Raw genomic sequence first — 22,077 nt, forward strand, 5'->3', positions numbered from 1 at the left:
AACCCACTTAGCAAGGGCAGGGACCGAACCCGCAACCTCATGGTTCCTAGTCGCATTCCTTAACCACTGCGCCACGACGGGAACTCCACACTGGCACAATTCTAAGGAGCTCGCAGAATAGAAGAGAGGGGACAGCCAGGCTTTGGAAAGGATGTAAATCAGGACTCCCTTCCTAGGGGATGTTGATAGCAAGAGAGTGTTTAGATGGAATAGTAAGTTCGCCCACCTGCACAAAGCAGGGTTTCCTCCCTGTTGTGTGGAGCCATTAATGGCCCATAGGAATTTCATAGCGTGGCATGCGGTAAAAACAACGCTGTGGCTAAATCAGTTGCAAAAACTGGTTAAAAATGTTGTCCTTCTCAGGATCTTTATTGTAAAGAGGGTATATTTTAACTTCCAGTAGGGCAACATTTCCCCAACTTGATGTTTTCCCCCTGGAGCAGCTTGTATCTTTTTTTGTTGTTGTTGCTTTTTAGGGCCGCACCCGCACCCGTGGCATATGGAGGTTCCCAGGCTCGGGGTGGAATTGGAGCTGCAGCTGCCTGCCTACACCACAGCCACAGCAACGCAGGGTCCAAGCCAAGTCTGCAATCTACACCACAGCTCATGGCAATGCCGGATCCCCAACATGCTAAGCAAGGCCAGGGATCGAACCCTCCTCCTCATGGATCCTAGTCAGGTTCATCAACCGCTGAGCCATGAAGGGAACTCCACATCAACTTCTATCTTAAGGGGCACTAGTGTTCCAAGGAAGACAATTTTGAGAAAAGCTGATGCAGAGCAGAGAGTGAATAAGGAGGAGCAGTGGAAAATAGGCTTCGGACTGAGTTTTTAATGCAAAGATGGGGATTTGGGATATTTTTTTTTTCCTCTAGAAAATAGGGAACTTGGAAAATAGATGATCAGTGTTGTATTTCATGAGTAACAATCTAGGAGTTCCCACCGTGGCACAGAGGAAATGAATCCGACTAGTATCCATGAGGTTGTGGGTTCTATCCCTGGCCTCACTCAGTGCATTCTTCTTTTTTCAGGGGAATCTAATCTGGTACCAGATCTCAGCATGACGCTGGTGGTGGGTCTTCTGGGCTATTGCCTAGAATGATGGTACTTGTGAAAAGAGCATCTTGATCAGAGATGAGAACAAACTAGGAAAGTTTCTGGAAAACATCATGTGCTAATAATCTTTAGCCCACAGGCCCTTGTGCTCAGGGTGCCTAATTTTTAGCTTATGTGGTTGTTTTTAGGGTTCAGTCAAAACAGGGAGAAGCATAAGGAAGGGCTCCAGGCTGTTCAATTTTAAAGTACTCATTATGTGTAATCCTGAGAGGGAACCAGGATCCTGCCCCAAGGCTGTACTATTGTCCCTTGGCTGTTCCTCCCTGGTCTCTGCATCCCCTTCCTTCCCTGACCAGCATCTGTCTGAACCTGCCCCTTGAAACTCAGGGAAGGCCAGGGAGGGTGCATGAGGCCCATTTCCTAAGAAATGGGGGACCCAGAAAGGCTTTTGTGCCCAGGAACCCCATAGAGCCCTGCTTGGTTAAAAACACATTGGGACTGATCAGGCAGATTTTAAATAATCCATGATCCTGGAGTTCCCATCATGGCTCAGTGAAAACAAATCCGACTAGGAACCACGAGGTTGTGGGTTCGATCCCTGGCCTCGCTCAGTGGGTTAGGGATCTGGTGTTGCCTTGAGCTGTGGTGTAGGTTGCAGACAAGGCTCGGATCCCGCATTGCTGTGGCTGTGGTGAAAGCCGGTGGTTACAGCTCCAATTGGACCCCTAGCCTGGGAACCTCCATGTGCCATGGATGCGGCCCTGAAAAGATGAAAATAAAAATAAAATCATCCCTGTTCCTGATTTCCCATCATCCACTTTGCTTATGCCTTTTCCTCTTCCCAATCAGTGGTGCCTCCACCAAGGGGTGGGAGGGAAAAGAAACCTAGTCAGGGACTCTGACTGCGGAAAGGAAAGCTTTCAGAGGGCTTGGTGTATGTGGCTCTGCTTAGTCTTTATGAAGTCACTAGATGATGGCCAGCCCGGGAGCTGAATCAGCTTGGTTATTGCAGCAATAGTTAGTAGCCCCGTTATAGGTAGTTGCTTCCATAGGTATAGAAGCAACTATCTATAAGCAGTAGGTAGCAATTAGTGTTCAGGGCAACTGAGAATTAGACAGTCTTTGGCATGTACATACTGATACTAAACACCCCTTACCAGAAAAGTAAAAAAATTCTGTCTTGAGAAAGAGAAAGCTATTCTCGCTTGATTACGCTCCCTGGTTACTTCTGCATCTGATCAACAGACAGGTGGTTAGAAGGAGTAGTTACCACAGTTAGAGATTCCTACCCCCAGAAACTCTTCCCATGATGATTGTCTTATCTAATCTTATATATTTCATATTCTCCTGGATTTCTTTTCTTTTCTTTTCTTTTTTTTCCTTCCTTCCTTGCTTCCTTCCTTCCTTCCTTCTTTCCTTCTTTCTTTCCTTCTTGCTTGCTTGCTTGCCTTTTAGGGCTGCACCCACAGCATATGGAGGTTCCCAGGCTAGGGGTCAAACCAGAGACGTAGCCACCAGCCTATACCACAGCCACAGCAACACGGGATCTGAGCTACACCACAGCTCATGGCAATGCCAGATCCTTAAACCCACTGAGCAAGGCCAGGGATAGAACTTGCAGCCTCATGGATGCTAGTCAGATTCATTTCCGCTGAGCCAGGATGGGAACTCCTCTCCTGGATTTCTTGTTCTGCACCCAGAGGTGATTGGGGAAATCCTTTGGTCTCTATTTAAGGAGGACACATCCTCATTTCTGCCCCAGCATCATTTGATTAAATCATAGTTTGTGCCATGGGCACATGGAGAATCTCAGTCCTTCTTTCTGACTCTGTGCTGATTCTTTTTCTTTTCTTTTTTTCAAAGCATCAAGTAATATATGTTTTAGGTGTTAATAGAGGAAATGTTAAAAACACAGCTAAAAGAAATGAGGCATGTTTATAAATGCGTGGGCTACTTCTGAAAAAGACCTACAAAAAGCTGGTAACAATGGCAGAGCCAGCCTCTGGGTGAGGAGAGAAATTGCTCTTTTGTACCCTTTGAATTTCATATTGGGAATCTATAGAGAAAGATTAACTTAAAATTATATAACAGAGCAATAAAGCTGTTGCTGAAACTGGGCCTCTAACCACTGGTTTCTATTTGGTTTCTAACCAAATAGAAACCCAGAGACAGAGTTTGGGGTGAAAGAGAAAAAAAAAAATAGCTTTATTGCTTTGCCAGGCAAAGGAGGGTCACAGCAGGCAAATGCCCTAAAGACTGTGTCCCCTTGGGTGAGATTGGGAGGTGGTTTTATAGTTTCAGGAGTGGAAAACAGGCCTTCAGATAAAGATCAGGGTCCATGCAAGCTTTCTTGTTCATCAAAGTTGGTGTTTAGTGGTCCCAGTGATACCGGAAAGATGATACCAGAATCCAGGTTCTTGCTCACGGCAGTCGAAGAATGAACTCTGCAAACACACAGGCAGCAAGCAAGTAAAAGTCTTTATTAAAGGAAAGCAAATAGCTCCCAGGGCTGCTGGGAGGGGGGAAGAAGAGCCTTCTTCTCTATTGTCCTATAGGGGTTTTATCCCTTAAAGTTGGGGCGGGGGGACCAATGTGGGGTCCAGAAAGATGTGGTTTTCTCCCATCGGCCTTATTCAATTACCTGTATCAGTCCTTGTCCAATAGGGCTTTGGGGGTTGGAAATATCCTGAAAGTTATATATATATATATATGTATATATATTTTTGTCCTTTTCTTTTACCATTCCTCTCATTCCTCTTTTATCAGTGGAGGAGAGGGCTAGAGCCTTGCATTTTCTATAGTAAACATTAAGTCTGTGGGGAATGCGCATTTCTTATAATAAAACAAGACCTGTGGAGATGTGACTCCCTGGAGCCCTTAAGCCACAAAAGTTAATCCATGACCATATCAAAGACTGCATCGAAGCCCATGCTCCTACACTGACCACCTGAGTTCATATTCTGCTTCACCAGGACTGGTTCTGGGGGTCCTCCTCTCAAGTTTTCATTTGTCGTGGGTTTATTTCCATGAAAGAACTTAAAGATATTGTTACCGATTTTTTTTTTAGGGCCCACCCATGGCATATGGAAGTTCCCAGGCTAGGGGTTCGATGGGAGCAGTAGCAACTGGCCTACACCACAGCCACAGCAATGCAGGATCCTTAACCCACTGAGAGAGGCCAGGGATTGAATCTATGTCCTCATGGATACTAGTCAGATTCCTTTCTGCTGAGCCACAGTGGGAACTCCACAAAGATATTGTTCTGTATGTTCCTGAAGAACCAGGATCCTGCCCCAAGGCTGTGCTATTTTTCCTTGACTCTTCCTCCCTGGTCTCTGCATCCCCTTCCTTCCCTGATCAGCATCTGTCTGAACCTACCCCGTGGAACTCAGGGAAGGCCAAGGAGGCTGAATGAGGCCCATTTCTTAAAAACAAGCAAGGGGGTTGGGGGAGTTCCTGTAGTGGCTCAGTGGTTAACGAATCTGACCAGGAACTATGAGGTTGCGGGTTCGATCCCTGGCCTTGCTCAGTGGGTTAAGGATCCGGCATTGCCATGAGCTGGGGTGTAGGTAGCAGATGCAGCTCGGATCCTGCGTTGCTGTGGCTGTGGTGTAGGCCGGCGGATACAACTCCGATTAAACCCCTATCCTGGGAACCTCCATATGCATGGGAGAGGCCTTAGAAAAGACAAAAAGACAAAAGAAAAAAAAAAAAAAAAAAGCAATAGGGGGCCCAGAAAGGCTTTTGTGCCCAGGAACCCTACAGGGTCCCGCTCAGTTACCAAGCCACTCGTAGGATACATATTCCAGGAACAAAAAAAAAGCACAGTTAAGCTCACAGAAATAAAAAGCAGGAATTTCCATCGTGGTGCAGTGGTTAATGAATCTGACTACGAACCATGAGGTTGCGGGTTCGATCCCTGGTCTCGCTCAGTGGGTTAAGGATCTGGCATTGCCATGAGCTGGGGTGTAGGTTGCAAACGTGGCTCGGATCCTGTTGCTGTTGCTGTGGCTCTGGCTTAGGCTGGCAGCTACAGCTCCGATTCGACCCCTAGCCCAGGAACCTCCATGGGCCGAGGGAGCGGCCCAAGAAAATAGCAAAAAGAAAAAAAAAAAAAAAAAAAAGCAGAGATTCCCTCGAGATGATGCACATCAGGTGGCCCCTGTTTACTGTCTCTGAGTCTCTGCCCATCTTCTCTCAGTCACAGAAGGGCAGGTGGGAGGAATCATCCTAACTCTGAGACCGGAGATGGGAGCTACAGACCCTTGTGGTGCCATCGTGGGTCTCAGAAAGGAAAGCACTGCTGACACCTGATTTCCAGCCACTTATTAATGATAGAATTCCCGCCACTCCTGAGACAGAGGCAGGCCAGCCTAGGCTTCCTTTACTTGCAAAGGAAATGGCCAGAGGCTGAAGCTTGGCAGGGCTGGGATGGCAGAGTGTGTGTGTGTGTGTGTGTGTGTGTGTGTGTGTGTGTGTTGGGGGGAGTGGGTGTGTGATGAGGGTGGGGAGACAGAGGGGAATGTGTAGGCTGTGGAGGGCTCTGAGGAGCCTGTGTTTGTGGCAGAGTGAGGAGAAAGTCACAAGTCGGCCTTGGGGATAGGACATCTGTCGTGTCTCCAGGATGCTGCCAAGCAAGAGAAGCAGCTTGAGGATGGTAGCAGAGTGCCATCTGTCAGGTGAGTGCCAGGAAGAAGAGACAAAAGTGGAGACTCTTCTAACTTGTCCACACCCAGAAACGCAGATCACTATTCAGTAATATCCACCTGCCCCACACACTTAGTGCAGCTGTGTTAACAGCTGGTGCTGTGGTCAGTCCTTCCCTGTCAGGGATGGAAGTATAACTGAGCAGGACCCTGTGGGGCTCCTGGGCACAGAAGCCTTTCTGGGTCCCCCATTGCTTGGTTTAAGGAAATGGGCCTCCTTCAGCCTCCATGGCCTTCCCTGAGTTGCAAGGGGCAGGTTCAGACAGTTGCTGATCAGGGAAGGAAGGGGATGCGGAGACCAGGGAGGAACAGTCAAGAGACAATAGCACAGCTTGGGGCACGATCCTGGTTCTGCCTCAAAGGGTACACAGAATGACCTAGGCCATCTTATACACCTAAGAGAAAAGTTCTATTCCTCCTGCTTCTTTTAGAAATGAATACTTAAAACTGAACAGCTTAGGGTCCTTCCTTGTCCTTCTCCCTGGGTTAATTGCCCCCTGAACACAATCACCCATAAGCTAAAGATTAGGCCCCCTCAGCACAATTGCCTGTGGGTTGAAGATGATGAGCAGGTGATGTTTTTCAGGAACTTTCCTAGTTTGTTCCAACCTCTGATCAACAAGCCCTTTTTGCAAGTACTGTGATTCTAGGCAATAACCCAGGAGACCACCAGCAGGATCATGCGGAGATCTCCTGACACCAGCTTTGATGACTAAGATTCCCCCAAAGAAAGAAGAATGCGTGTCTGCCCCAATCCTGATTCCTATCTGAAAACCCTTTCTCCTTTTTACCATAAAACTCCCTGCAGTTCTTCCCAAGGGAGGGCACAGTCTTTAAGGCGTTAGCCTGCTATGGCCTCCTTTGCCCGGCAAAGCAAAAAAAAGCTATTTTTTCCTCCATCGTCCAAATCAGTCTCTGTGTTTCTATGTTGCACCAGTGGACAAAGGCTGCGTTTCAGCAACAATGACTGTACTTTTTTTTTTTTTGGCCTTTTCTAGGGCCGCTCTGGCGGCATATGGAGACTCCCAGGCTAGGGGTCCAATCGGAGCTGTAGCCGCCAGCCTTCACAGAGCCACAGCAACACGGGATCCAAGCCGCATCTGCGACCTACACCACAGCTCAGGGCAACACCGGATCCTTAACCCACTGAGCAAGGCCAGGGATCGAACCTGCAACCTCATGGTTCCTAGTTACATTCATTAACCACTGCGCCACAAGGGGAACTCCAACAATGACCACACTTAATAACACCTACGCCAGAGGGTCGTTGAACAGTCAAATGAGAATATCCACTTGCAATGTTTAACAAATGACATGGTAAGTGCTCAACAAAAGAGAGCGGATGCCCTCAGAACCTGTGGTCCTTAGCCTGCTTAACAGAGGAAATCACGAGGTTTAAAACGTCCTGGGTTCCGTGTGCTTTCGCAGACTCTTGGCTGAAGCAGTTTGGAAAATGGACTAGGGAGGAGGAGCAAGTCATTCCCAGGAGGGGCCTGCAGGCATCCACATGGGAGGTGGAGGGGTGGGACCCTGGCCCTTGGCAGGACCATTCCTCTAGGACTAGATGACAACCTGGGAACGCCCCCCTGGGCCAAGAGCGGGGCTCTGATGGCGGGAGGAAGGTGGAGGGAGGCATTTGCAGGAGTGATCTTAGAGTCGGGGGTGTGTGCAGCCCTTGAGGCTTGGGACTGGAGACAGAAGCTGCAGGCCCAGAGGCGGGCTGTGAGTACCGGAGTGGAGTTCGGGCTGGACGTGGAGTATTTTTGCACGTGGGAGGCCTGCTTCCCCGAGCAGCTGGCCCTGGTCTAGGTGCTATGCGAAGAGGTGTTAAGCCTGATTTCCTCCTCGGACAGTCGGCTTCGCAGTTCTTGGGTGTGTCCGGGCCAAGCTGCCCAGGGGCACTCGCTGGCACTGCGCTTGGCACTGGCTGGGAGGAGTTCCATCTCGCCCTGGCTTCTTCCCTCCCTCTCTCCGCACCCAGAGCTCCGGTTCCTCCAACCCCTCAGGCGCCTCCGCCCTTCTGCTTCCCTGACCTCAGTTAGATGCGCTGGGGGTCAAGTTGAGGCTGGTTTTCCAGCCGGCCGCCGGCCGGCCAGACGGCCGAAACCGCCACCGTTCACACCCGGCGGGGCTCCGCGGCCCGAGCGGGACGGACGCGGGAGGCGGACCCCGGCCCCCCCTCGGCCTGATCTCTCAGCTCCCGCGTGGCCGGCGGAGGGTCTTGTCTTTCATCACCCGTCGAGTTCTGACCCCGCCGGCCGAAGTGGGGTCTCCGTGCAGAGCGATTGCAGGCTGTGAGCGCGCAAGGGGAGTCCGCGCTGCCTCCAGCCCGCAGGGTCTCAAGGTCCCACTCGGGTTTCCCAGACCAGGGTTGGGGATTATTATGCGCTCCCTGCGCTTGGAAGCTCGAGGGGAAGCAGGACCCCACAACGAGCTGCCCCTCTGCCTTCTTTGCCTCATTTTTCACAGTGGACGAGCCCCCTGGGGCCGATGGAGAGCGACCACCCAGCGCTTACTGCAAATAGAGGGACCGGGGACTTTACTGAGGTTGGCGGCTGAAGGGAGATAACGCGCCCTCGAGGCGAAGTCCCTGGAGTTTGCTTTCCTGTTTTCCATCAGTACAGCCAGAGCTGATTTAATTAGCTATTCCCCAAAGGGAGAAAACGAACGTGATTCAAAGGAACAGATCGTCTCCCCAGTGTGGAGGCTTGAGTTTTGTGGCTCCCAGCGGGGGTTTCCAGCCACGATCCTCGGCGGCGGGTGGCCTTCTGGACTTTGCTTAGAGGAAAATTCAAATGGGCTCTACTTTATTTGAAGCATTTTCTAGATACATACACTGGCGAATATTTGCTTGCCGGGCTGGAGGGGAAAGCTGAGCCAGGAGGTAGGCGGGTTCCCCAAGGGTGATCCTGGGTAAGGGGGCTCCAGGGCAAGGACTCCTGGGCAAAAGCGTTCCTGGGTAGGGGCTTACAGGAGGGTGGAGAAGGCGAGTAGGGGGAAGTGGGGGCAGAGCAGTACATTGGCTCTGCACCTGGGTCAGTGGTCCAACCCTGCAGGGCAAGCTCCTGGTGCCTGACGCTATTCCAGAGTAACAGGAGCAAAAGGGAAAGCCAAAGAGCCTCCCCTTGCCCAGAAAGGGAAAACTGGGCTGCTAGTTGGACATTCAGTCTCTCCCTCCATCCTTTTGACTCCCGCCCTTCTGGCATATCTTGAAGGTGAATTTAGTTGTCAGAAGCAATTTTTTCTTTTGCTTTTTAGGGCCGCACCTGCAGCATATGGAATTTCTCAGGTTAGGGGTTGAATCAGAGCTGAAGTGGGTTATGAAAGCATTAAAAATCACACATACACAAGAGTCAAAAGGACAACAGAAGAGAAAATACCAAAGGATGTCATGTGCCTTAAATAGTATTTCATAAACACTTTATTTCATTCATATATGTATTAACACATATGTACTGGGTCATGAAAATATACTTCACAGCCCTCAACCTTGCTCTAAAGAAAAACATACTTGGCCATTCAGTCCCTTGAGAAAAAAATTTTCTTTGCTTTTTTTTTTCCCCATTTCTGAGCAATGGCTCTACTCTGCAATGGCTGGGTACTCCAAAGACCCTCTCCCCCCATCTCAGTCCCAATTCAAAGCGATTTCTGAGCATCACCATTTCCTGATTCACTGCTATCTTCTGGACAGGTCCTCCTAGCATAGCCTGAGGAGCTCAACTGAAGGAAAGCTGTCACACTCTATCTGTGTGTGGGTCAGCAGAAGCCTCAGGTCCTGCTATCATGTGCCAGGGGCTTTAAAACAGACTCGACTCTTTACAGACAAGGCTCCTTTGTTTTCCTGGTAGCAGAGCCTCACCTATACACCCCTGGCACCTAGCATGGTGCACACACAGGCTAGGTTTCCAACTAAGTGCACTCAACAATGAGCATGTTCCATTGGTTATAAACCATATAAATTAAATTCAATAAAATACAACAATTAAAAAAAATCAAATGTTCACTCCTTTCTTCATACTTAAGAAATACAAAAGTACTATGCAAAGCTTTATATAGTTGTATAAAAAGCTGAGGCACTGGTGTTCTGTGGCGAATGATAATAATTGTATTACTTCAGCGTCAGATAAAGTTGTTCAACATTAACCCTTTGATTTTGAGCACTTATAAACTTTTTTTTTTTTTGCTTTTTAAGGCCACACCCAAGGCATATGGAGGTTCCCAGGCCGAATCGGAACTGTAACCACCAGCCCACACCACAGCTACAGCAATGCAGGATCCGAGCCCTGTCGGCAACCTACACCACAGCTCATGGCAACGCCGGATCCTTAACCCACTGAGCGAGGCCAGGGATCGAACCTGCATCCTCATGGATACTAGTCAGATTCGTTTCCGCTGTGCCACAATGGGAACTCCATAAACTTACTTTTTTAATACACATCATATATTCAGTACTAGTTATTACTTTTATATAAATAATTTCATAATTGTAGCACATGACACTGAGGGAAAAGGAAAACAGTTAATAATTTTTCAAATGCTAGTAAAAAAGAAACACATCAGTATAATCTTGATTTGGGGACTGAGCATAATTTGGCCTATGACTTAATGGAATCCGGGAGAGTGAACCAAACCTTTTTTAAATTGGAAGGACACTCCTGTTGATCAAGTTCAAACCTTTCATATTTCATATCAAGAAATGACTACACACCAGGCTAAATTATTTACTTAAGATCACATAATTACACAATAACCGAAATGCCCCAGGTCTCCTGATAACAAATCTAGAATCTTTTCCATTTCATAACAGAGGTTTATACTACAACACAATCATATTAAAAAAAAAAAAACACACAACCAAATCAGGTATCAAAGAAAACAAATACATGATAACATTTTTAAACTTAAAAAAAAAAAAAAAATCCCTAGGAGTTCCTGCTGTGGCTCAACAGGATTGAAAGCATCTCTGCAGCACCAGGATGCGGGTTTGATCCCTGGTCTGGCACAGTGGATTAAAGAATCTGGCATTGCTGTAGTTGTGGCATAGGCTGGCTACGACTGTGGCTGGGATCTGATCTCTGGCTCAGGAACTCCATATGCCATGGGGTGGCCAAAAAAGAAAAAACAACAACAACAACAACAAAAACCCTGCAAAAAACCCTAAAGCAAGAGTTTATTAAAAATGTATGTTGACAAATATATAACATAATTAGTGTTGTAAACATTAACAGCAGAAGTTCATTGGCTGTAGTAATTCATTTGTATGTGTATGTATTACTCTTGTGTCTTAGCTGTGTTTTCATCTGAAGCACTTGAGTTAAATTTTTTCCACAGAAATTTCTCATTTGATTTCCAAAGAGAAGCTTCGGGATCCTCTTTCCTTTTGGAGGATGAGGCCAAGGGCACTTTTTCACAAAGAGTCTCTATTACTGCCAAGTCGGTGAGTTTCCTGAGACTGTCGTCATTCTGCTCATTCAGGATGTCCCAGACATCTTTTGGTCTCTGTTTTGCTTTCTCCGTGGGCCCTGAAAGAACTTTCTTTGGCAGTCTTGTGGGACTGTTCCCTTGACTTTTAAAGAGGTCATCCAGAATAGAGGTATCACCAAGCAAACCTGCCACAGAAGGCTTTTCTAACGCTGGACTTCCTATCTTCTTGTTTTCCCCTTTGAAAAGGGGTCCATTTCTTGAAACACTCAATTCTGTGAGGTCCTGTTGGTCTTTCAGGGTATCTTCTACCTTTTCTAACTCATATGCTCCAGACTTACTACTCAGGGAACAGGATGCTACAGGATCTTTGGAAGCTTGGCTGTTTTTCCCATTGGTAGTCTCTTGGGTAGAGCTTATAGGTAATTTTTTTGTTTCCACATCTTTAGAAAGGACTTCTTCTCTACGGAAACTGTGATTCCGAAACTTAATTGATTTTTCTTTATATATTTTTGGGCTGCAAATTTGTAACTGTCTTTGGGTAGAATTTTTAAACGACAAAGTTTCAGAATCTGACAGCCTTTCTTCTGCAAGAGATTCTCTATTTTCAGACTTATTCCTGACTCTCTCTCTTTCCCCAGAGGCATCTTTAATGAATTGCGAAGGAGAAGCCACCAAAATTTCCTTTACTTCTGGATACTGAGAAGCATAAAAGTCTCTTAGCATGTTCTGTCGTTCTTCTGATGTGGCATTAGTTATCTGGTTAGCAAATTCCTTTACAGAAGACATCTTAAAGTAGGAAGCCATTTCTTCAAATTGTTTCCTGAAGATTTAATGAACAAAACCAGTGGTTATTTTTATTACATTTTATTTTTAAGGAACTTGTCATTCAGTGTGAGGCTATGCAGCGACAAAACAATGCAGTCTTATTCCCTTGGCATATATTAGCCACAATGAACACGCCTTTTGTATTGAGCAGAATATGACCTCTTTCCTTACACTGCTGAAAAAAATACTTGAGCTCATGAAATCACCAGCTTTTCAAGTTATTCTGATTTATACTATGAGGTATTTCCTGGGAACGGTGTGATCTCAGCATGCTACTCCTCCAGTCAACCACTTTATGACTTACCTGAGAATCATAATTTATCTAATCTGTATTTGAAAATCTATATTGAATTCAAGACCTATGAAATAAAACTGTCAAAGAAGGGTCTTGATGACTAGAAAAGAGAAAATGCTGAAAAATTAGGAAAGCATTTTTTTCTCCTCTCTCCTTTTAATTAATTAATTTATTATTATTATTATTATTATTTTTTTTTTGAGGGCTGCCAATGTGGCATATGGAGGTTTCCAGACTAGGGGTTCAATCGGAGCTGCAGCTGCTGGCCTATGCCACAGCCACAACAATGCCAGATCTGAGCCACGTCTGCAGCCTACACGCAGCTTGTGTCAATGCCATATCCTTAACCAATTGAGCAAGGCCAGAGATGGAACCCGCATCCTCATGGATACTAGTCAGGTTCATTTCTGCTGAGCCACAGTGGGAACTCCTCTCCTCTCTCCTCTTTCCACAAATACGGCATAGAAATTTCACACTTTTTGATGAGCTTAAAGGAAAGTTCTAAACTGACAAGCCTAGAGTCATTTTTAGTATTTAATTTTTTTTTGTCTTTTTAGGGCCGCACCCACAGCATATGGAGGTTCTCAGACTAGGGGCTGAATTGGAGCTGTAGCCGCTGGCCTATGCCACAGCCACAGCAATATCACATCCGAGCCCTGTCTGCGACTTACACCACGGCAATGTCAGATCCTTAACCCATGGAGTGAGGCCAGGGATAGAACCTGTGTCCTCATGGATGCTAGTCAGATTCGTTTCCCCTGAGCCACAACGGGAACTCTCTCTTTTTTAGTATTGATCTGATTGATCTGACTTTAGTGTAGACTGCTAAACTAATATGTCAGGTTGAAGAAATGAGTGTCAGTGTTCATATAGGATAGTAATAAAAGCTGTTATATGCATGCACGAGGAAATGCACCTTCTGAAACCCTGCAAAGATGGAGGTAGAAAAGCTTGTTTAGGAATTGTGGGCGCTAGACTCTGCTCTTTCCCCCCGGGAGAAGATGCTATGGACTGAATTGTGTCCCCCCACCCCCCAATTCTATGTTATAGCCCTAATCCCCAGTGTGACTGTATCTGAAGAGGGGCTTTTAGGGGTAATTAATGTGAAAAGAGGTCTAAAGAAGTCACCAGAAAGCTCTGCCATGTGAGGACACAGTGAGAAGGTGGCCCTCTGCGAGCCAGGAAGAGGGCCCTTGCCAGCAACCAACGCAGCCAGCACCCTGATTGTGGACTTCCCAGGCTCTGGAACAGTGAGAAATAACATTTTTATCTTTCAAGCCCCACTCTGTGGTATTTTGTTAGAGCAGCCCAAGCAGACGAAGATAAGAGGGGGTATTTCTTTGCTGATGCTGAGTCAGGAGAGGCCAATGTTAATAAACTCTCCCTCTCTCTCTTTTTTTTTTCTTCTTTTTTTTGCGTTTTCTAGGGCTGCTCCCGTGGCATATGGAGGTTCCCAGGCTAGGGGTCCAATCAGAGCCATAGTCACAGGCCTACGCCAGAGCCACAGCAACGCAGGATCCGAGCCGCGTCTGCAATCTACACCACAGCTCATGGCAATGCCAGATCCTTAACCCACTGAGCAAGGGCAGGGATCGAACCCGCAACCTCATGGCTCCTAGTCGGATTCGTTAACCACTGAGCCACAACGGGAACTCCAATAAACTCACTTAAACAAAAGCCACAGATGGTGTTGTAGCAATGATTACAAGTCCCCCAATTTAGAATTATATCGATTTTTTATATTATTTCCTTAAAACATGCATTTATCCTATGCAACAAATATTTACAGAGCCCCTTTTATAGAGCTAAGCACTGTAGAAGGAACTACGCAGCAGTGAACAAACCCTAGTTCCCTGTCCTCAAGGAGCGTACAGTTGAGGGAGACAGATACACGAAAATCAAACCAGAAGGGAGTGATAAATCCCAGGCTGGAGGTAAATACGGGCTCTGGTGGTGCCCACAGAAGAGGCACTGAGCCAGTGCTTGGTAGTGGGCAGGGTAGCAGAGAAGGCTTTATCTTTTCTTTTTTTGCTTTTTAGGGCCACACTCGTGGCATAGGGAAGTTCCCAGGCTAGGGGTCGATTCGAAGCTACAGCTGCCAGCCTAGACCACAGCCATATAGCAAAGTGGGATCTCTGAGCGGCATCTGCGACCTACACCACAGCTCACAGCAGCCCCGGATCTTTAACCCACTGAGTGAGGCCAGGCATGGAACCTGCATCCTCATGGATCCTAGTCAGATTCCTTAACCGCTGAGCCACAAAGGGAACTCCGAGAAGGCTTTTCTGCTGTCACCGTAAACCAGTTAGTGAAGATGAGAGGAAGCCTTCTGGAGAGAGAGGGAACAGAGGCCCAGTTCCGAGAAGACCTGGTGGGAGGGGAAAGAGAAACTGGGGAGGAAGAGCCTGAGAATCATGAGGGGTCCCTGTGCCAATTTCAGAAGTTTGAATTTTATCCTGTACACAACAGAGAATCCTGGGGGGGGAAAAGATAAAATTTTTGATATGTAAATAGGAGCTTTATTTAAAGCCACTGTTATTTTTGCCACCCAGACCACGTTATGTAAAGTTTGTGTTGCCTTTGATTTTAGTGGCAGTCCACACTGCACACTCTTGACTTTCTTTCGTGGCTTCTGATGAGCACCGTGGCTTCGAGTCCTCACCACACTGGTCCGGTTAATTGTTCTAAATCCAGGTACTATCAATCTATGCCTGATCAACAGCGACTCTCATTGCCAACAGAATATATGATAACACAAAAACAAGTTTCCAAATTTCTGTCCTGGAAATGGCTGATGTTCTTGTTGGAAAGCAACAAGCATGTTTTCAAAGGTTTCAGTTTTCACTTCACATGAAGTAATGAAGTATCGTTACTTTGTTTATTAATCATCTCCAAATCCATTTTCATGGCCTCACTAATAAATATTTGTGCTGTGAAGATTAAGTTATTGGCCAGGTCAGAGACATCCATCAGCCGATGTTTTATTCATCTGAGACTTGGTGGTGTCTCAGTAGTTGCCAAAGCATTTTTGCCTTTGCTGTGCTGACCTCACCCATGACCCTGAGGTTCCACCACCTCTGGGAGGAGAGGTTGGTCAGACCTTATTCTACCCGAGCAGCATGCAAGTAAATTGGGCTGTGTGGCTGCCCTTTACAGGATGAGTTATGATTACAATCCACTTTATTTTTTTGCCTTCTAAATGTGCTTTTGTGATTCTTGGTCTTTAAAAGAATTTTCTCTCAATATTTAAGAAACTGCAAGGTACAACCAGGGGATATAAACTAGCCACTTTGCAAGGAAAATTTTGTAGACACTCATAAGCCACTTAGAGAAAGGGAGAGGAAAAAAAGGAAACCAGAGTTAAGGTATCTTTCCGTCTTTGAGCAAGTCTATCAACAGTGGTTATGGCTACAACTCACTTTAGCTCCCTTTTTGAGGAACTGGGGGAGAAGGGGTGGAACACAGGGAAAATCAACTTCTTTCTGCCTGAGCTTTTGAAGTGAAGGTTGGATCCAAGGGGCTGCAGCATCGTACAGATTCTCCCGCCACATAAGCAGGATGCTTAGCAGGAAAGAGGTGTTAGCGGTTTGGACACTGTTCCCTAGTTCAGATGTTGGCATTCTAATACAGACACCACCCATCTTTTTATTTAGCATGAGGCATTTATTCCCTCAGCTGGGTATAGGAAAAAAAGAGGCAAAAACTAATCACTGTTAATACTTTTACTTTTATATACAGGGGATAAGACACTTGTTCTCCTTAAAAGGCCGGTAAGATGCACACTATCTTCTCAGCCAAATAACTGCCCACAGGAAACTGCCGAAAATTTACCCTAAATCATTGTTGTAAATCTCTTTGTGAGAAGCTGGGAGTGGCTGTAGCAGCATGGGGTTATCACTTTTCTGGGCAATGGAGGGACATCTGAGAGGCTGCTCCAGTCAGCTGAGAGGATGGTCCAATCAGCTGAGAGGATGGTCCAATCAGCTGAGAGGAAGGTCCAATCAGCTGAGAGGCCTGCTCCAAAGCTCCAGTCAGCTGAGAGGCTGCTCCAATCAGCTGAAAGGCTGCTCTAATCAGCTGAAAGGCCTGTTCCAATGCTCCAATCAGCTGAGGGCCATGCTCCAATCAGCTGAGAGGCCTGCTCCAAAGCTCCAGTCAGCTGAGAGGCTGCTCCAATCAGCTGAAAGGCTGCTCTAAGCAGCTGAGTGGCTGCTCCAGTCCACTATGCCAGCACTCAAGAAACTGAGGGACCAGTTCCCTGGGAGTTGCCAAAACCCTGAGGGAAGCGTTTAGAACACAATTTTCCTGTTGTCCATAGAAGCACACCATAGAAGCATTTGGAACATAAAAATTTTCCTATTGTCCATCAATAGGAAACTGTCCAGGTCTTCTCTCCCTGCTTACCTCAGTCGCTACTCCTCAGCCACCCATTACTACTGGCTTCTCACCCCCCTCCCCAGTCTCTGCATTCCTGATCTAGCCCCCTCCCCATCCTTCTAGACCATTCGTCAGTGTCCCTGGAACCATGTCCCTCTGTCCCCTCCTGATAATGTCACCTCCCATTGAGCCCTTGCAAGTCAAGACTCTTATACCTCACATCTTAACCTCAGGGTTCATGCTTCCCATTGCTGCATCCAGACCATTTTTTCTTTAAAACTCCTTTCCCTGTTAAGTTTTATGCTATCCAGCTTAACCATTCATACCCCTCATCTTGTTAACTGACTTCCTAGTTGCCTCCTGCTGGTGACTAAACACTCAAGATCCTGGATTAATGCCATCATTTCCCATCTCCTGCCATCATCTTGATAACATTGGTATCCATGTGGATGTCTCACCCAATTCCTGGCCCACCAATATCTCTACCTCGCCCCCAAAGACCTGATTCATGCCCCTACTCCCAAGGCCACATACCATTAACATCATTACATTAATGGCACAACCTCTAAATCCCTGCATTCAATCATACCATAGTCCAATTCAACTTCCAGTGATAACAATGCTGGCGTATACCTTTCCTCTCATCAAGTCCAATTCAACTTCCAGTGATAACAATGCTGGCGTATACTTTTCCTCTCATCAAGTCCTCCAATTAGCAGACTCTTTGGCTTTCTCACTATCCTTGGCCTCCCCTTGTTCCAGCTTAGGTTCAATTTTACAATCACTCCTTTGCAAACATCCTTCAGCTTCCTTGCTTCTCTCTCCTTCTCCTGGTGAAACCCAGCTGTTTCCCCATTCTGTCTGCAACTGAGCAGCTGAAGCTTGCTAAATGAAGTTTGCACAACTGCACAGATGGTTGGTTTTGCTGGAATTACTCTCAAGCAGGGATCTAACATCACCTAGGAATTTTAGTTTCACTAAGCTTGCTTTTCTACTTTATAAACAACTTCTTTCATAATTTCTTCCCAAATCTCTCTGTGTACTGATGACTTTCTCAATTAATTGAGGGAAAAAAAAAAATCACCATATCTGTGCCTGTCTTCATCCCTCTCAAAGGTTAGACCTTCACCAGTGGTCTGGATCCCAGCCTCTCCTGCCTCCAGGACTTCACTCTGTCATTATCACCTCTCGCATGATCTCTTTTCTCCCCTCAAAACTGAAACAGGTTCTATTACCTTACCAACTTAAAAACAAGCTAACCCTTGATTCCACAGTGCTCTCCAGCTACTGCTAAGTTTCCAGGTCCAAACAGAAGGAGCAGTCCCAGGGCCTTGCCAACCTCACCCTGGCATCTGCCTACTTAGACTGCAACCAAAGAGGTCTCTAGCTCCAGGGGTATTTTCCTCACTTCATCTGATTCTAGTTCTCAGCACCATTCACTAAAGTTAATGCTAATGTTAATTCACTAAAGTTAATGCTCTTTTCTTTCTGAAATTCTCAGGACCTTACACTGGGCCTACCATGCGGTATGGCATGGTCACCCTCCAGGCTCAGTCCTGGTGGGGCTCTTCTTCTCTCTGTGCTCTATTCTTAAGCTGTTCATACAGTCCATGGCTCTAAAAATTTATAATCTATGTATAATCTCTATGCTGATAATTTCCAAATTTATATCTCTAGTCCTCATATCTGAGACTAGCACATCCACTGCCTATAGGACATTTCCCTACAATCTCAAATTTAATACAAGTGAAAGAGAACTCTTAGGTTTTTTTCTTTTTTTTTTTCAAACTCCAAACTCTGTCTCTCCTAGTTTTTCCCATTCAGTAAATCCACTCTGTTGCTTAAGACAGAAACTTAAGGTTGGGAGTAATCCTGTCTTCTCTCTTTCCCAATGACCAGTTCAACACCAAACTGAATTCATTCATTCAATTGCCTCTGTCTCCATGGCAACCACTACTGCAAACCACCATCATCTAGTTCCTTATGGTTCCCCCTATCCTCTTCTACACAGAAGCTGGAACAATCCACACAGATTTAGAAACATACATCAGAACAAGTCATGCTTCAATAGCTTTCTACTGCAATTGGAAGAAAATCCAAATTCTTTCCTATCATCTACAAGGCTTTGCATGCTCCAGCCCCATTTTCTCTCCCTTCATCTCACGCCACTCTCTGCTTGATTTATTATCACTAAGTACACCAGTCTTCTCTTAGTTCCTGGGAAAGACCAAACCTCCTCCCTCTTCAGAAAGTTCTTATTCTGGTTCTTTGCCTGATTATCCTTCAGGTCTTAAATATCACTTGTTTAGAGAGGTCCTCCCTGACTACCCAATAGAAAGGGAGTTGTCTCTCTCACAATCCCATTAGTCTCTACAAAGGGCGCCTGTCCATTTCTTTCCTATGACACACCATTTTATAATTCTTTATACTTTTTTTAACTTTTGAAAATTTTATGGCTTGATGCCAACCCCCACCCCATTGTACCATAAGCTCTATGTCTCTTTTTTTTACTCTGTATATTTAGGACCTAGCACAATGCTTGAGTGCACACTAGGTACTCAATAAATTTCAATGGCTGAATGACTATAATGTACTTAAGTACTTATTTCATTTATCTATATAAAATGATATTTTTTAAAAAAAATCAATTCAGGAATTAGCTTTCTTAAAAACACTAAAACATTTGGGATTTTTTTTTTTTTTCTTTTTAGGGTCACACCCATGACATGGCATATTGAAGTTCCCAGGCTAGGGGTCAAATTGGAGCTACAGCTGCCGGCCTACGCCACAGCCACACAACACCAGATCCAAGCTGCATCTGTGACCTACACCACAGCTCACGACAACACCAGATCCTTAACCCACTGAGTGAGGCCAGGGATCGAACCCAGATCCTCATGGATACTAGTCGGGTTCGTTACTGCTGAGTCACAACAGGAACTCCCCTAGTCGGTTTCTTAACCTGCTGAGCCACAATGGCTCTAGGAACTATTTTTCAAAGTGTACAAATTTAGATTTTTCTGAAATATTCAGATGCCAGGTATAGTTAAAATCCAATAATTTTATATTTTACTAGGAAATTATAATTCGATTTTTTTTTTTTTTTTTTTGCTCTTTAGGACCCGTAGCCTATCGAGGTTCATAGTTGGATTTGCTTCTGCTGCGCCACAATGGGAACTCCTAGGAAGTTATATTTCTTTCGAGAATTATTCATAAATTCTAGTGTTGTTATAATGACATACCTTCGGATACCTTTTGGTGTTTCTCCAATAATGAAGGTAGTCTGGTCTGTCCGGTAGACTTTCTTCTTCTTCTGGCTGACGGGGTGTGAGATGTAAAGGGGAAAGGAAATGGCTCCTTCATTTGGTTGTTGACATTCCTTTGTTTGTGTTAATGTGTCTCCCTTCACTTTTACCTTACGTGCCTGAAAAAAGAGATGAAGGCAAAATCTAAGTTGGAAAAAGTAGTGATTTTTTGGTCAAATGAGATTGTCTTGCTTTTTTCCCAATGCTCTTTACAATCTAGTATATCATATTCTCCAACTGATATCATTGTCAGATCTTGTTAGATCTTTAAAAGGAAAGATATTACTTTTAGGAGTAATATGATGTTTCTATTATATCTATTGCTTAATATATATACTAAGATATATCTTTTTTATACTTTTTTGTGTGTGTGTTTGCCTTTTACAGGGCCGCACCTGTGGCATATGGAGGGTCCCAGGCTAGGGTTCCAGTCGGAGCTGTAGCAACCTGCCTATGCCAGAGCCACAGCAACGCGGGATCTGAGCCACATCTGTGACCTTTCTTAAAGATATAATGAAAGTATGCCAAATGATGTTTCATCAAGACTGTGGGTATACTGATATTTATGCTGATATCCACACTCCTAAATAAGGATAAAAATCTATGATTATATAAATAATGGCATAGAGTGGGATATTTAACATTTTTAATTCAGTAATTTCAATATTATTAAGCAGACTTTCAGTTATATAATTTTAAAGAAGTAGTCAAACTTAAAAAATAATCTTCTTTATATGATACTGAAACCAACTATTTTCATAAATCCTACTTCAATCTCTACTGGGTTGCAAGAATGTTTTAGTGATTAAGATATTAACTATCTTAATAGGTTGAAATTATAGATAGAATCATATTTATTTTACAGACTAAGGATTTCTTGCTAACATAAATTGTTAAAAGAGTGGATCAAGAAAAAAATAATTTTAAACTATATGGTTCCAATTTCCCTGACAAAATGATATGATGAATATGTGGAAAGTCCCTATCTCAGTCCAAAAAAAGAAATACTGTATGTAATGTGACAAAAACAACAAAAATGTATTTGTCCTCAAATGTAAGAAAGGAAAATCTCTAGATGCCAAAACCAAAGAAGTAACATAGTGGTAAGTGGTGGCTGAAGGTCTGCAGCCCCCAGGGATAGGGTCTTAAGTTAGGGTCTGCAGGACTCCATATGTAGAGGGAAGATGAAAATGATTTAACTCTCTGAATTCAAAAGCAAACCAATCAACCAAAAATATAGCAGGAATTAAGAGGATATCCAATTTGCATATTCAAGCTAGGAAAGCTCAGACTGGGGACATAAAATAGAAACTGGCTACCTTCTTGCTCCAGGTAGACTCACTGGTGAAAACATAGAATGCCCAACCTGTGCCATTTATAGAATCTGATTTTGTAGCATTTGCATGGTATGGAGAAATCTAAGCTAGAAACCAACATTAAAACAAACAAACAAAAACTGGTCAGAACCAGTGAAAACACAGATCTCAATGAAAGATGAATACAAAAATAAAATGAAGAACATCTTTTAAAATCCAGAGAATGTGTGCAATTCTAGTGGGGGAAAAAAAGAGGAGTTCAGGTAAAAATTATAAAACCCACCACCATGAAAGTGGGCAGATAGAACAAATGTGAGAATCCATTTCTGAGGAGTTACAGATAACAAAGCAACCTGAAAGAGACTTTAAGTAATTAGCATGTCCAGAAAGATAAAGAAAGAACTAGGTATTGTGAAATACCAGATCTGAGAAAGAACCAAATATAAACTCTAAAAAGGAAATACAGGTTAAAAAAATAGACATAGTAATAGCCTCAACATATAGACTAAAGCAGCAGACTAAATAGCCTTACAATGATAGCTATAGACTGGTACAATAAAGTTACGCAAAGTGCAGTTCAGAGATTAAACAAAATTTAAAAAGACAAAGAAAAATAAGAGAGAGAAGACATACCAAAATTTCTAAAATACTAGAAGGAGAGAACAAAAAAAATGGAAGAGATAATGCTGACGAGAAGTGAAGAAGGCATGAATCCTCAAACTAAAAAAGAGAGAACTTCGAGTGGGAAAAATGAAAATAAATCTGTGCCTTTT

The 22,077-nt window shown here is 44.8% G+C and overlaps 1 protein-coding gene across 2 annotated transcripts in view; it reads right to left on the reverse strand.

The window, feature by feature from the left end:
* Positions 1-9,165: 9,165 nt before the first annotated feature.
* The window catches only part of ERCC6L2 (ERCC excision repair 6 like 2), a 129,145-nt gene continuing 116,233 nt past the window's right edge, over positions 9,166-22,077 (reverse strand). For both annotated transcript variants that reach the window (XM_021064596.2, XM_003357697.6), the window contains exons 18-19: positions 19,926-20,107; positions 9,166-12,006 (exon numbers count right to left, since the gene is read on the reverse strand). In XM_021064596.2, the coding sequence (XP_020920255.1) occupies positions 11,034-12,006; positions 19,926-20,107 (1,155 nt within the window). In that variant the 3' untranslated portion in view covers positions 9,166-11,033. The remainder of the gene's footprint in view (positions 12,007-19,925; positions 20,108-22,077) is intronic.

The sequence above is a fragment of the Sus scrofa genome, chromosome 10 (assembly GCF_054392235.1).
Source record: "Sus scrofa isolate SSC_HxYL_T2T_F1_AM1 chromosome 10, Sscrofa_HxYL_maternal_Yorkshire_Landrace_v2.0, whole genome shotgun sequence".
NCBI lineage: Eukaryota > Metazoa > Chordata > Mammalia > Artiodactyla > Suidae > Sus > Sus scrofa.